The sequence below is a fragment of the Chiloscyllium punctatum genome, chromosome 26 (assembly GCF_047496795.1).
Source record: "Chiloscyllium punctatum isolate Juve2018m chromosome 26, sChiPun1.3, whole genome shotgun sequence".
In the NCBI taxonomy this organism is placed as follows: domain Eukaryota; kingdom Metazoa; phylum Chordata; class Chondrichthyes; order Orectolobiformes; family Hemiscylliidae; genus Chiloscyllium; species Chiloscyllium punctatum.
In genome coordinates, this window is record NC_092764.1 from 48,679,877 (window position 1) to 48,695,775 (window position 15,899).

The 15,899-nt window shown below is 36.9% G+C and overlaps 1 protein-coding gene across 11 annotated transcripts in view; it reads left to right on the forward strand.

Annotated features, from left to right (window-relative positions):
* The window catches only part of chd9 (chromodomain helicase DNA binding protein 9), a 257,884-nt gene that overhangs the window by 139,398 nt on the left and 102,587 nt on the right, over window positions 1–15,899 (forward strand). For all 11 annotated transcript variants that reach the window (XM_072547352.1, XM_072547351.1, XM_072547350.1 and 8 more), the window contains 6 exons: window positions 2,127–2,182; window positions 5,071–5,188; window positions 9,663–9,749; window positions 10,296–10,433; window positions 11,226–11,347; window positions 11,868–12,111. In XM_072547352.1, coding sequence (XP_072403453.1) covers window positions 2,127–2,182; window positions 5,071–5,188; window positions 9,663–9,749; window positions 10,296–10,433; window positions 11,226–11,347; window positions 11,868–12,111 — 765 coding nt within the window. The remainder of the gene's footprint in view (window positions 1–2,126; window positions 2,183–5,070; window positions 5,189–9,662; window positions 9,750–10,295; window positions 10,434–11,225; window positions 11,348–11,867; window positions 12,112–15,899) is intronic.

The following is a 15,899-nucleotide window of genomic DNA, read 5'->3' on the forward strand; positions in this document are numbered from 1 at the left end:
TAGAGAAACAGGATGAAGTGTTTCTTTTTCTAGATTAGATAATTGGTCAGTTTTCCTCCTACAAATTAACATTTGTGGCAACTTGTGGCAGATAATTTTGAATTTACATGGACTACTTAATAAAATAAGCAAATTTGAACAAGTGTTTTCTTTTCATTGTGGGGGATTTTGTACATTTGTAATCTCCTCCACAACTTGAAATATGCTAATCTGTTGGAAGTTGTATTTAATAACCAGTTATAAGGTCAGGTATCCTTTATCTGCATTTCCAAAAAACGGAAAAGCCAAATGTCTTCTCAAAAGCGGAACTGGACAGACTCGTAGACACACTGAGTCCAGGCCCTTTGGGCAGAAGAACTTCATTTATTCTGAACAGACACATAAAAGCCAACTTTTATTTTCCCAAGGACATGAACTCAGCATGTCTACAGGTCTTTTTGGGTCTGTTAGGACCCTTTGGAAAATGCATTGCTTTTAGGTCCACTTGGGCCAAGCGATGCTTTCATTTCAAAGAGCCTGGATGAACCTAAGTGGTAAGTGCAGCAAATGGAGACAAAAGAATAGTCAGTGCAGAGATGATGGGGGGGGGAAAGAATCGTTTACTGGTAGCACCAGATTTATGATAAAGACAATGTGAAGCAATTCCCCACAGGCTAGGATATGGCTTCAAATGTTAAATTAAGATTTTGCTTTTGGTTGTGAGATCCTTAATGAAAAGACCCTAGAGAGCAAGGTAACTACATCCGAAAACTGAAAATACCCAGCATCTGAAAAACAGTCGGTCCTGAGCTTTTCAGATAAAGCATTCCTGCCCTGTAATAAATTTTTTATTAGTCAACCCATGTCCAAATTGTATATTTGCATTTTAATATTATAAATTGAAATTACAAAGTTTTAAATTTATTTTAATTGAAGTGCCTAAAAAATGGCTGGAAAGGCGCAAATAGCAGTGTATGAGTATGAATGAAAGCAGAGGAAGTGGGGCCTGAACCTCAAGTACTGAGGAAACCTAAGTTTAACACTGAAGAATTGAGATTATAGGAAAGCTAAAAATGGATTGATTTTGAAAGTTGTTGGTGTAACCATTGGAGTGGAGAGGTCATGTAGGCAGATATGTGATGCTGCAAGATGGAACTGAGTGAAGTTGTTCAGAATCCATGGTAGGAAGGCAATTGGTTCTGGAAATCTAGTTTTTTGGTGTTACATCATTCTCCTGTATTAATTTCATTCTTGGACATGTGACTGAAATCCTCAGGTTTATTAGGAGTTTATTAGTATTTTGTGTAGATATTTCGATGCAATAGAAAATGCTGACCTCTTTTAAAAGAGGGATGGATGCCCTTAGAAAATTAACTACTTAAAATTCACATGTTTCACTAAGCTTAGAATACTTATCCAGAAATCTAAGTTTGAAACTCTTCAGCTGATTGCTTTGACAGCAAATTAGTCAGTCGAGGTAGAAGTAAAGGAATTCAGGTTCAATTGTTAATTAGTTTGTGCCTAACATGCTTGTGCTGAGTGACATTACGTGATTGACAGAACTGGCAGAGTGTTTTGTATGATTGTGTTTAGTTGTTGTTTGGAAAAGAATTTGGCAAATAGAAAAGATTTTTTGGTGGCTTAATAGAACTCTCCAATTTGTCTGAATTGATTGAGATGAACAACACCGATTTTATTAAATAAGCTTAAATAAGTTGATGTTATTAACGATAATAGTATAGGGTACATATCAAACCGTCAGGCATTTTTATTTTGTATTCAATAAATTTCTACTGATGTTTACTTTTGATAATGCTGTTTTAGAGCTTAATATCAATTGTTCAATCTGTTAATGGTTATTATTCCACTATCCACAGATAGTGAAAACACGAGGGCTTGTATAATTTATTGAGCTAATATCAACTACTGACAAATGCTATATTACCAGATAATTGCATGGATCAAGTCAGTTAATTGACAAGAATGACCCCAGTTGCTGGGCATGAGAAATATCTGGTGAAGTTTTACGAGCAGTGGGATTTTCTTTCAGAATGGTTTGAAATTTGATGACGTTTCTTCCAAAATGCCTTTTTTATTTGTAATGTATATTTTACCAGTAATGTTAATCAGAAGGCTTCTTTGTTTAGGTAGCAATGGGACATATGGCTGATGTTGAGGAGTTCTTTGTGAAATACAAAAATTAGTAAGTGAATTTATTTTTAAGCTGTTATGATCCTTTTTAGTGTTAAAGGCAATGGACATATAATATTCAATTATATTTTAATATGCAAACTTCAATCACAGTGTGAAAATGTCAACTTAGAATCCAAATTTAGTATCATAGAATCCCTACAGGCCATTTGGCCCGACAAGTCCCCACCGACCCTCTGAAGAGTATCCCACCCAGACCCATTCCCCTACCCTTTTACTTTATATTTTCCCGGAATAATGCACCTAACCTACACATCCAAGAACACTATGGGCACTTTAGCATGGCCAATTCACCTAACCTGCACATCTTTTGAACTGTGGGAGGATACCGGAGCATCCAGAGGAAACCGATGCAGACATGGAGAGAATATACAAACTCCCCACGGACAGTCACCCTGGGCTGGAATTGAACCGGGTCCCTGGTACTCTGAGGCAGCAGTGCTAACCACTGAGCCATCATGCCACCCAATGATTGCGCAAAATTATTTTGCAAAATGTGTTTGCAAAACAAACAGGAATAAGATGGTAAATAACCTCACTTGAGAATGTTAAATAGAGATGGTTTTGAGTGGATATTAGGTTACCAGGCTTCCTGGGACATTATTAGATTATTTTAGAAGTTAGCTATTAGAATGGAATCAGTGAAGGTGCGTGAGCAAGCTTCCAACCAATTCTTTCAATTCAATCTGTTATTGTTAAGAAGAAGATATTGAAATAACTCACTTCAAATTTACTCCAATTATTGAACCAGATGATGACAAATACAGAATTGTACTTTCATAATAAAAATGCTATGTTCCAAATTGGTTACCTTGGAACTATGAATTCTGTTATTGTCAAGTTTCATTTTTTTAAACTAATGCAACAGATTACCAACTTTAACCTTGTAGATATTGCAGTTAATGTTGATTTGCATTCCTGTAAGCATATCTTGCACTATATTTAACTAAACACAAACTTAGCAAAGAAGAATGGCTATGAATTATTTTATTTTAATACAGTTATGATCTAGGATGCATTGCCTGAAAGCAAAGTGCAAGTGAAATTAATAAACATTTTCAATAAGAAATTGACAATAATAAGCAAAAGTAGAAAAAGACTTGCAGATCTGTGGGAACTGTGATTAATTGAACAGCACTTTAATAAAGCAATAATGGGCCAAATGGCCTCTTTAGTGTGTATAATTCTGTGATTCACAGCAATACACGTATAAATGCCATGACTTTTATCTAACGATGATTGATGGCTGGATCAGAAATGTAGATATGTCAGATATCTTGAATACATTTTCATCTTGTTAAAAACCATAAGGGGATTTCATACAACATAAATTTGAGTTATTTCAGTAATAACTAGCAAAATAGGTAAAAAGGAAGAGGAAACAGACGTAGTAAGATGTAGGTGTAGGATAAAGTATATTAGCATGGATGGAGGATTGGCAAACTGTTGGAGGACAGAGTTGGGATAAAAGGAGCATTTTCAGGATGGCAACTTGTAACCACTGGAGTGCCACAGGCTTCAGTGCTGGGACCATAATTATTTACAATATATGTTAGTTACATGGATGATGAAAGTGAAAGTGCTCTCTCCAAGTTTTTGGATGACCCAAATGTAGACAGGAAGGCAAGTAGTGAGAATTGTACAAAGTCCATAGAGGGATATAGACAGAGTTAATGTGGGGACGAAGACATGGTGCGTGGAATATAATGTGGGAAAATGAGAGTTTATCCACTTTGGCTAAAAGGATAGAAAAGCTGAATGTTTCTTAGTCTTCTGGAAAGACTGCTGAAAACTGTAGCATGAGGATTTGAGGGTTGTTGTGCATGAATCACAAAAGTCTCGCATTCAAGATCAGTCAGTTATATGGAAAGCGAATGTCGTATTGACCTCTATTTCAAAGGGAGGGATGGGATATAAAAATAGAAAGACCTTACTAACAAAATTCAAGGCAATAGTCAGTCCATTCCTAGAATATTGTAAACAGTTTTGGTTACCTTAAAAGAAAAGAAAATACTGGTTTTCGAGGCAGCCCAGAGGAGGTTTGCTGAGTTAATTTTGAGTATGGAGGTATATTATTATGAATACATGTCAAGTAGATTGGACTTATAGTCATTGGAATTCAGAGGAGTGAAAGACCTTTGGAAAATACATAAGATTTCAGAGACATTTAACAAGGTACACTGTTTCCCCTTGTGGGAGAACCTAGAACAAGAGTTCAGTTCCAGAGTAAGAAATCATCTATTTGATAAAATTGGGAAATTTGTTTTCAGAGATTAGTGTACTTGTGGAATTCTTTACCACAGCAAACTGTCTAGGCTATATTGCTAAATATATTCCAAGCTGAGAGAGACAGATTTGTAATCAGTAAGGGAATCATGGATGATAGGAAAAAGGCAGGAAAGTGGAGTTGAAAATGATCATATTAGCCATGATTTCATTTGGATGGTGGAGCAAACGCAATGGGTCGCATAGGTGACTCCTGTTCCTCCGTCATATGGGCTTATTTAAGTACAATGTAATTTGATATTGAAATAGGTTTGTTTCCAGAAGTATTGGTTCGCAAAGGAAACCCCCAACTGTTCAGCAAATCAGTGTGCTACCTCTGTATACATAAAGTGGTGCTGTGCATGCAGAGCATGAAAAAATGTTATTTAATTGTTAAATGTTGCTTGATGGTTAGGTTTGACTACTTGATGTTCAAGACTCTATGTATAAGCTATGGATTATAGGTATAAAAGTACACTGGTGCACTGTTGTAGATTTTACTGAGAATTAGTACTCGGTTGAACACATCAGTGAAGCTAAGTTGAGTCCAGTGTGCGTGAACATAAAAAGTCTAATGACATATTTATCGTATTGACTTTAATTTATCATTTCTAGCTCATACCTGCATTGTGAATGGGCCACAGAAGCACAGTTAATGAAAGACAAAAGGATACATCAAAAAGTAAACCGCTTCAAGATTAAACAGGCACAGAGAGGCCATTTCTTTGCAGCTGTAAGTTGTTTTTTGTGTTTGTGGACTTATGCTTGTCTAGGGTACCATTGTCGAGAACAGGATTTCTCTTATATAGCTGCCTCAACTCATGTTTCAAATCTACAGCACCGCATGAAGATGTACCAACCTGAAGTTCCACTGCATGTTTTTCTTCTACCACAGATTCCTCTAATGGGAATCTATAACAGGATCAATTGATATTTCCAACCTGGAATAACGCTTATGCTGATCCCAAGGTGCTAGTGAGCTTTCGTCGCCCTATTCGAATAACTTGCTTTGTATTTTCTTCTGACAGTGGATTCAAAGTGGTGCATACAGGTTCTTATTAACCAACTTCTCCATCAAGCAAGTCATGTTTACTTATTAACTACCTAGCAAATTTCCCGATAAATACTTTCCAGTACTTGTGCATCCAGGATCCTCTAGCGTATTGTAACAATCTACTGCAAAAAAGCATGTTGAGGCACATAGTGCCCAAAACAGAACTATCATTCAAGCACATTATGAGGGTGACTGCCCTTGATATAAATACAACATTGGATCAAGTATGGATTTAAAAGCACTGTAGCCATACCCAGCGCCTTGGAAATTTGTTATGGTTGTTGAATATCAATCGTCTTAGCCCCAAAACATCACTGAGGAGTTCTTTGGCAGTGCCTAGATACAACTATATCTTCTATAATCTTAAACATTGGGTCAGGAAGAAAGACTTTTGTGGAATAAAATGTTGGTATCTTAAAGCAGGCAAGCACAGTGAAGAGGTTATTGGTAAGGAATTCCAAATCATGGGCCAAGACTACCAAAATCATGGCTCCCAATGGTGAAGTACTTTAATGCTTGGAAGTAACTCGTCCATGCAGACCAGATATCCTAACCTAATCTAGTCCCATTTGCCAGCACTTGGCCCATATCCCTCTAAACCCTTCCTATTCATATACCCATTCAGATGCCTTTTAAATGTTGTAATTGTACCAGCCACCACCACTTCCTCTGGCAGCTCATTCCATATATGCACCACCCTCTGTTTTGAGAACTCTCCTAATTTCAGAATAAAATTTATATTATAACAAGCACAAATATTCTAGATATTTTCAAAACAGGACACAGGTCAGGAATGTGATGAAAAGCACTGCAGTTGCCTGAATGGATACAGGTCCAGCAGCACTTGAAGTTCACACTGTCCAGAGCAAATCAGCCCATTTGATTGACACCCCATTCATTCCTTGAAGTCATAGTCATTATTGTACAAACAGCCTGTCAAGTTCATGATAATTATCTGTAGAAAACTTTCTGTTATCCTTATGTGTCCCATTGTCCTGCAAATTCATAATCTCTGTTGGTATAATTTTCATTTTAATTCCATGCATTGTCCCCACTTACGCCATCAATTTGGGTCAGTTCCCATGCTGCATGACTTTATTTGCAAGATGTCTGCAAAAATTTTAGCAGATCTTTATCATAGCTGCTTTCAAATTGTCAACCCCTCCACAGAAGGATAAGGGCAGCAGACACATAGGAATGCCACTGCCAGCAGGTTCCGTATCCCACCATGATCTCTGATTTGGAACTGTATCACCATTTTTCCTACTGTCATTGGGTCAAAATCCTGGAATTCTCTCCCTAACAATTGGGTTTGCCTACACCACACAGACTACAGTGATTCAAGAAGATAACTTGCTGCTCTTGATAAGATTGCGACAAGGGATAGGTAGGCAATGCTGTCCTTGAAAATTATGCTCTTATCTCTTGTGGAAACAATTGGTGGGTGTGAGAATGATTAGAACTCTATTCTTTCCAGTACACCGCTTCACATCTGGGTTAGAAATGAGATGCACTTGACCAGTTCAGCAAAATGAAATTGGAAGAAGGCACAGAATACCAGCCCTTATTACTACCGTCTATAGCAAATTTAAAAATAATCAATTCCAAATCCCTGCCTGCTTAATTCTTCAGTCCTAAGAACAGTGCAGCACAGGAGCAGGCACTTAGGCCCACTAAGTTTGCACCGACACATGATGTCTTTCTAAACTAAAAACCTTGGCCCTCTACAAAGTCCATATCCCTCTATTCCCTGCCTAATCATATATCTGTCAAGATGCATCTTAAATGTTACTGTATCTGCCTACAACATTTTCCCTCCCACCTTCTATGTAAAAAAAAAACTTGCCTGTCACGTTTCCTTTAAACTTAACTACTTTTACCTTAAATCTATGATCTCTAGTAATTCACATTTCTACCCTGGGAAAAAGACACCAACTATCCATACTCTCATAATTTTGTAAACTTGTACTTGGTCATCCCTCATCCTTTGTCATTTAAGTGAAAACAAACCAAGTTTATCCAATTACTCCTTATAGCTAATACACTTCAAACCAGACAGCATCCCGGTAAACCATTTCTGCATCCTGTCCAAAGTTTCTACCACCTCCTGGTAGTGTAGCAACCAGAACTGTACACAATATTCCAAATGTGACCTAACTAAGATTCAGTATAGGTGCAACATGAGTTATCAATTTTATACTCTTGTGCCCTGATTGACGGCTACCATGCTTCTTGACTGCTTTATCCACTTTGTGTTGCCATTTTCAGGAAACTGTGGACCTTAAAATCTTAATCATTCTGTATTTTGATGCTACTAAGGGTGCTGCCAATTACTGTATACTTCACTCCTGCATTAGATCTTCCAAAATGCATCACTTCATATTTGTTTGGGTTAATTTCCATCTGCTGTTTCTCTGCCCAAGTTTCCAGCCTATCTGTATTTCAGTAAAATTACTAATCAGGCAATCTACATTCTCCTCCAACAAACAGAGTTCCCAGCACTAATCTCAGTGAACACCACTGGTCACAAACCTCCAGTAAGGGAATCACCCTTCCATCGCTACTCTGTCTTCTATGGCTAAGTCAAGTTTTTATCCATCATAGCAGCTCATCACAGGTCCCCTGTGACTTCACCTTTTATGTCATTCTGCCATGGTGAGTCTTGTCAAAGGTCTTACTAAAGTCTATATAGACACCATACACTGCCCGGCGCTCATTAACCGTCTTTGTCACTTCCTCAAAAAACTCAAATCGAGTTTGTGAGATGTGACCTTCCCCATGCAAAGCCATACTGCTTATCCATATTTTTCAAAATGTGAGTAAATCTTCCAACCTTCTCCAATAATTTCCCTGTCTTATTTCTCTGGTTATCCCTGTTATCCTTCTAAACAAAGAAACAAGCAATATTCTCCACTTCACTGGGACCTCTCCTGTAACTAATATTGTGGTAATTAACTTTCCCCCAGTTTAATACTTGCACTGGAGTTCCTTATCCATAAGTAACTTAAAGCTTACAGAATTAGTTGCTGTTCCTAAAATGCTCCTCAGCTGAAACTTGAATTGCTGGCCAGGCGTATTCCCCACTACCATATCTAGTATGGCCCCTTCCCTCTCTGGACTATTTACATGTTGTTTCAAAAAATTGTCCTGATCACACCTAACAAGCTCTATTCCCTGGAAGCCTCCTGGCACTAAGCAAATCCCAGTCAATATAGGGGAAGTTAAAATCACCCACTTCAACAACCCGGTTGTTTACATTTTCCATAATCTGTTGACACATCTATTCCTTTATAAGCTGCTGACTTTTGGGAATCCTGTGGTACAATGCCAGCAAAGTGGTTGCACCCTTTCTGTTTGAGATTTACCCATATGCCCTTGCTGGATGAACCCTCTAAAGTGTCTTCCCTCATTCAGCTGTGATATTCTCCATAATCAGTAACACAACTCCCCAGTCTCTTCAACATCCCTATCCATCTCGCTTGGAGCATCTAAATCCTGTAACATTAAGCTACCTGTAGTGTAGCTGTAAATCCAAGCCAGCGTCTACCTGATCTATTGTCAGCAATACAAGGACCCCTACTACTCTTAATGCATTCGACTGCAGTTTGAAAAAAGAGACATCTTTCTGTTATGGAAACATACAATATCCCCTGCATTGAATGCATTCTAACTAAATGTAGTGTCCGTTCTGGTCATGGCAAACGATATAAGGCTGAAGGTGGAGCTGCAGAAACACCAGGAAACGTTCGCGCCTTGATCATTACTCTAAGCTGTATTTCAGGATCGTTGAAGGGTTATCTGCTTATGAACCCTTTACAATAATGCTGATAAGGTGGTAGCCTCACCTCCCAGAAAATAAAGCTTTTAGCATTCCTTGACCAGGTTGGCCTTTTCATCCCTAGCTACATACTATAATGAATGAATTAGCATTTATAATTCTTGATTTATTTAACTAAGTATTGTAAAGTGTTCTTTTATACAAGGTGTACTCATGAAATCATACTGTAAGCATGAATATTTCCTGGAACATAAAAAGGAAGAAATTCATATTGGAGTTCGCAACTAAAATCTCAACACTTATAAAATATCTAAATGCAGATGTACACCATTTCCATGTTCTTTATCATGTTTTTCACTGCAAACCTACTTCCAGATGGATGATGAGCCTTTTAATCCAGACTATGTTGAAGTGGACAGAATATTGGAATGCTCGTGTTGTGAGGACACAGATACTGGTGAGGTATCAGTGCATATTTTTCTTATTTAGTGTTTGATTGAAGAACAGAATTTAGAATATGAAAAATAATTCTCCAAGTGCAAGTTTATCATTTTACACTTGATATTTAAATATTTTGAGAAGAGGTAAGGAGAAAATTCCTTCAGTTTTTGTGCATTTAAAAATACTCAGATATAATGGATACGAAAGTTCGTGACTAAAATTTGTGTTTTGGGCCGTGTTCATTATTGAATTGGAACTTTGGAATATAAGCTTCTCTATGTATATCCAATTATATGCCATTTTACATTTGAAAGCAGTTGAATAATGTGTTTAAGTAAAGAAATGCAGTCTTAACAGTCCTTCTATGCAAAGCATAGATTTGGAATTTGCCTGTGATAGATTTGTAGTTAAAAAATGTATTTATTACTATCAAAAAATGGAATGATAGCATTCAAAGTGTAGTCACTCTGGTTCACTGACTTCCCTGAGAAGCTTCACTCGGACTTATAATATTTTAACATACATTTAATAAAATTTTTCAGAAGCACATTGTTTTTCTTTACACAGGCTGTTGTTTATTATTTGGTTAAATGGTGCTCATTGCCATATGAGGATAGTACCTGGGAGCTTAGAGAAGATGTAGATCAAGGCAAGATTGAAGAGTTTGAACGACTGCAGCAAGCAAAGCCTTCCCTGAAACGCATGGTCAGTGTACTGCCTGCAATATAACGCTGATTATTTGATGCTAAAAATATCCCAAATGAACAGCTCTGCAAACGTTTTATATCGTTGAAGTACTTGTATTTTATAAAGGATGGAAGTAATCCCTATATTGAATTTTTTGTAACATTTCATCTTTGGCTTGTGGTTAACACTCTAGACTCTGATTCAGAAAATTGTGGCTTTAGCTTTGAACTGAGAGTGTGGTTGATGTGGTTTTGGTCTTGTGATACTATTGAATCATCCTCAGAGAAACATTGAAACAGCCTGGAATTGCTGCATTTGTTCTTGGTTTATCATTGTGTTCCCAAAATGTTCCTCTCTTCTCCCTGTCATAAAGTCAGAGAGTTGCATGTTTGCGATTTAAGAGAGTTTGTGGAACCACTTTTTATGTCAATGTTGGTTGGTTGTCACAGCCCCCAAGTGCAGTATTGTCTTAGAAGAGTGGGTATGCGAGTCAATTCTAGAATGTGATATATGAGATCCTCTCAAATAAGCGATTGGTAACAACAATTAACTTAAATTTGTCTCCAAGCCCTGGATCTAATAGAAAACTATACTGTTCTGACTGGTGGCTTTGATTGAACATTAGAAATGTCTGAACATTCTTGTACAGCATTTAAACAGAAGCCACAAGTATATGGTAAGCTACGTAATGCCAGGGAACCTCGGAGTCTGAAGTAGAAAATTCAGCAATTAAAGAGCATGAATATTTTTTCTTGTTACTCCAGTTCTTTCTAGTTTAATTCCTGTTCATTTGTACCTATTTTATCAAAGGACCGTCCTCCTGCCACTGCTTGGAAGAAGCTTGGACAATCCAGGGAATACAAGATTGGTAATAAACTCAGGGACTACCAATTAGAAGGTGTCAATTGGCTCCTTTTCAACTGGTATAACAGGTAAGGATTAAGTCCAAAGAACATGCACATTTTATTTCAGTAAATCAGTCACATCTTGGGTGACCCAGAACAAGGAAAAAAAATTCACCCCATGTTAATTTTGACTTTTCAATTGTGTACTAATAAAAACACTTAACCAGCCATTTATAGCTGACATAATTAAAGACAGTATTGAGATATTTATCATAGATCCTTAAAACACTCTTGTACAAGTCTAAGAGTTTGAATCAGCTTAATTGGAGTACTTAAGATTATGGGTTTTGTGATGTGACTTGTGGGGAAAATTGAAAATAAGTTTAATTTTGGAGTGATTGGTTATATACAATGATTGTTGGAATGGTTTTGTTTCTGATGAAGACATTCCACAACTGCAATTTCTTACAGAGATTCAAAATGCTTTTCTCTTGTGTTGACTGCTGTTTATCATATTGACTTTTCTCATTAAGCACATAATGTTTAAACGTCTTCAGTTTTTTTTTTGTAAGAACATGATATAAAGATAATCATTTCTCAATCCCAGGCAAAACTGCATTCTCGCTGATGAAATGGGTTTAGGCAAGACCATCCAGTCTATTACATTCCTTGATGAAATTTTTCTGACTGGAATCCATGGTCCTTTTCTCATCATTGCGCCTTTGTCTACAATTGCAAACTGGGAAAGAGAATTTCGCACGTGGACAGACCTGAACGTCATCGTTTATCATGGCAGTATGATTAGCAGGCAGATGATTCAACAGTATGAAATGTATTTCCGGGACTCAGAGGTACATTAATTTCTTAAGCTAAAATCCGTTGCTTTTATCCTGTCTGATTTGTCTTTATTTCTTACCATTGGAATCTTTCCAAGAATATGAACTGATCCAAGAACTCGAGAATAATTATTTATCCTGTCTAATCTTTAGTGGCAAAATAAGTACACTGCTGCAAGTTAATATTTTGGATAATTCAAACATCAGTCTGAGCATCGTGCTTTTTGAGTTTTGGATCCAAGCTGTCTTTACTCCTGTATCTGCCCAACTCAGATTGGCATTGTTTCTGCATTGCAAGTACAGTTCAGTGTTCATTTTGCTGAAACTGATTTTGTTGACTACATTGAGATATTTTTATTCCGGAAAGTTGACCTGGTGGTTTCTTTACTCCAAATAATTTCTTTTTATTTTCATTTAAAAACCTACAGAGAATTGCGATGCTAAAATATGTGGCTTTTGTACTACAGAATTGGTCTTTCCCATTGCGAGCACAGGGCATACTTTATAAGATGGGTTGAAACTATGACCATGGTCATGCACACCAGCAATGTAAATATCAGATTTTCTTATAAAGCAGATGATGTACACAGTATTCAAGCATCATGTTTTGTTGTAATTAAACCATTGAATGTATTCTGATGGCCCTTGCAGCTTTATCCAGCATGAAAATAGTGCTGGTTCTAAATCCATGTGGGAAGAGATTCCACTTGCTGTCTAGTCTAAGAAAATCGCTGGGTCTTGTACCGACCTGGCTACTGACTGCAATAAAGCCTAGCCAATGAAAGCTAACTCAACGTCACTCTGGAAATTGGTATTGAATTTATGGAAATTAAATAGAAGATGTATGTAATTAATCGTTACTGTTTATGCTTTATAACTGACTGAAATCATGAAATGTTATGACAGTTGTGAGCATCCTAATTAGCCAGTGTCTCTAATAATCATATGTTGTTACAAGACTCTTTCCAGCTCAGTAGACTGCTATTTGAAAAGAAACAATATTCAGGGTTACAGGCTGACGAATGGCACAAATGTGTTTATTTGATGAGTCATTGCAGATTAATGGGCTGAATGGCTTCTACACATTAATTCTGTGATCCTATGAGGATTAGGATTAAGCAAGATTATGATGATCCTTGTGATTGAAGAAATGTTGGTGTATTTTTAATATTGCGCTAGGATTGATGGAAAAAGTAGTAGCATAATTTTCTTTGAATGGTAAATGAACAGTGCTTGCTGTTTAAAATTTGATTCGCCTTTGTCATTTGTTAGTTTTTGAAGATTTAAAAAAAAAACAAGATTAAATACTTTCAGAAATGATTAAAACAAAATTCCTCCGCATCTCTCTTAAATGGGCGAATCCTTACTCTGAGATTGTGCCCTCTGGTCCTAGACTCTTTCACAAGGGAGGAGCAACCTCTCCACATCTATCTTCTAAAGTCACTGAGATTCTTATATGTTTCAAGAAGGCTTCCTCACATTCTGTTGAATTCCAACGTGTACAAACCAAACCTACTCAGTCTCTCCCCATGAATATTCCTCTATACACAAAATCAATCTATTGAACTCTCTCTAGACTGCCTCCAACACCAGTGTATCTTTCTTTATATAAGGGGATCAAAATTGTTTACTGCATTCCAGGTGTGGTATGACGAGTGTCTTGTGTGTAGTTTAGCAAGATTTCCCTATCTTTAAGTTCCGTTCCTTTCAAATGTTTCATTTGCCTGTCCTACTAGTCATTGAACTTGGTTGCTATCTTGTAGTGATTCATGTGCAAGAACTCCCAAATGCTTCAATGCTACAGCTTTCTGCAGTCTTAATGAGAAACAAGGAAGTAGCAAAGACATAAAATAAATACTTTGAATAGGTTTTCACAGTAGAAGAGGCTAGTAATGTTCTGGAAGTAAGAGGGAATTAATGTTCTCGAGAAAATCAGGACACGTATTGATATTCATAATAGTAACAATTAGTACCAGAGAAATTCATGGCATTTAAATGTTTGGACCTTGTAAATGGATAAATGCAGAAAACTGAATCTCACTATTCAAGAAAGGATAGAGAAAAAGAGCAGGTAACTATTAGTTGACTTGTTAAGAGAAGTAGGGAAGTGCTCACTACACTTATTTATGACAATCATTTGGATGTGCTTTACCTCAAAATAACTGGGCAGATTTACACATGTTTATAAAGGGAAATCATACTTGGCAAATACAAGTTTTGTTTTAAGTTGGCACAAGGTGAAAGAGGGGAACCAGTGGATATAGTATATTTGAATCTTTAAAAAATCATTGGAAAGTTGCTGTTCGAACGTTATTCACAAAATTAGGGCTACTGCAGAGAGCTGTGGAGTTCATTTGTTTCAATGATGGAGCAATCTTCAAATACCAAGGCAATGAAGGATCTCTCAAATTTTGGAGACAAGTGTAGCTGAGGTAGACCATCAAACATGATCTCATTGGCAGAGCAGGTATAAGGAGACAAAAAGCCTAACTTGTCCCTATTCCTTATGGCTTTCCAGTTTAAAGATTCCCATTTGTCAATAGTAGGTAGTCCTCATAATTTGCTCTTAATCCCAAGTTTTAGTTGACCTTAGCTGAATCCTGTTAAATGATAATAGAATCCTCCAGTGAACAAGATAAAAATTGAGTTAGTCTGCAAGTGAGGCTGGACCAGAACAATACAAATCCATAAAAACTTTCCTCTGATGTGACCCACAATCATAATTGACAATTGGCGTGAAAAGTAGAATGCTCTGGAAAAAATATTAGTCAATATTTGTATTTTTACAATCTTAGAATGGTTCCAACACAAGAGGCCATTTGGTCCTTTGTCTGTACTGGCTGTCTGAATGAGCAGATCATCTATTGTCACTTCCCTGTTTAGTCCCTGCAGTAAATTTTTTCCACTACAGCCAATGATTCATTTCCCTTTGAAAGCTATGTTTGAAGATGCTATCACCACGCTCAGACAATACATTCTGCTACATAAGAGTTTTTCCTCAAATCATAACTGCTTTTTTTAAATGCCTCCAATCTGTCCCCTCTGGTTCTTGATTTTTCTTCTATGATCGATACCTCTGCAATTTCTCCTCTCACTTCCTTCCGTATGCTTGGTCCTGTTGTCTTATCAACTTTAAGTAGAGTTAGCCTATTTAATGACTTTTCTTTCAATATTGACTCCTGAAAGTATCTGAAGTACCTCCTCTTTCAGCATGACCCGCACTGCATCTTTTGCGATAAAGACAAATAGAAAGCATTAAGTTAGTACCTCAGCTGTGCCTCATGTCCTTATACTTAATACTCATTTTGGTCCTTAACCAACAAGCTTCTCTTGCACCTTTTCTGCTATTTATTTTCATATTGATGTATTCTGGATTCCCTTATCTGTCTTTCTCTTCCTTTTCAATTCCTATTTATTCTTCTATATTTGATCTGACTTTTAATTGCATTGTTCATTTAATGTATCACAGATGTTTGCCCTGCTTCATCTGAATATCTTTCTCTTTCATCCAGGGAGCTTTTGGTTTGTTTACCCTGCCTTTCTCTTTCACAGGAATATACTTGGAGTATACTGTAAATATCTTTTCTTCACAGAATGCTCATTATTTCACTGATCTTTGATTCCAGTTTGTCCATTCATTCTTGATCAAAACAAATACAGAAATTGCTGGAAATGCTCAACTGATCCAAAACATTAACTCTGATTTGTCTCAACAGAAGCTGCCAGACCTGCTGAGCTTTTCAGGCAATTTCTGCTTCTGATTTCCAGTATCTGCTGAGCTTTTCAGGCAATTTCTGTTTCTG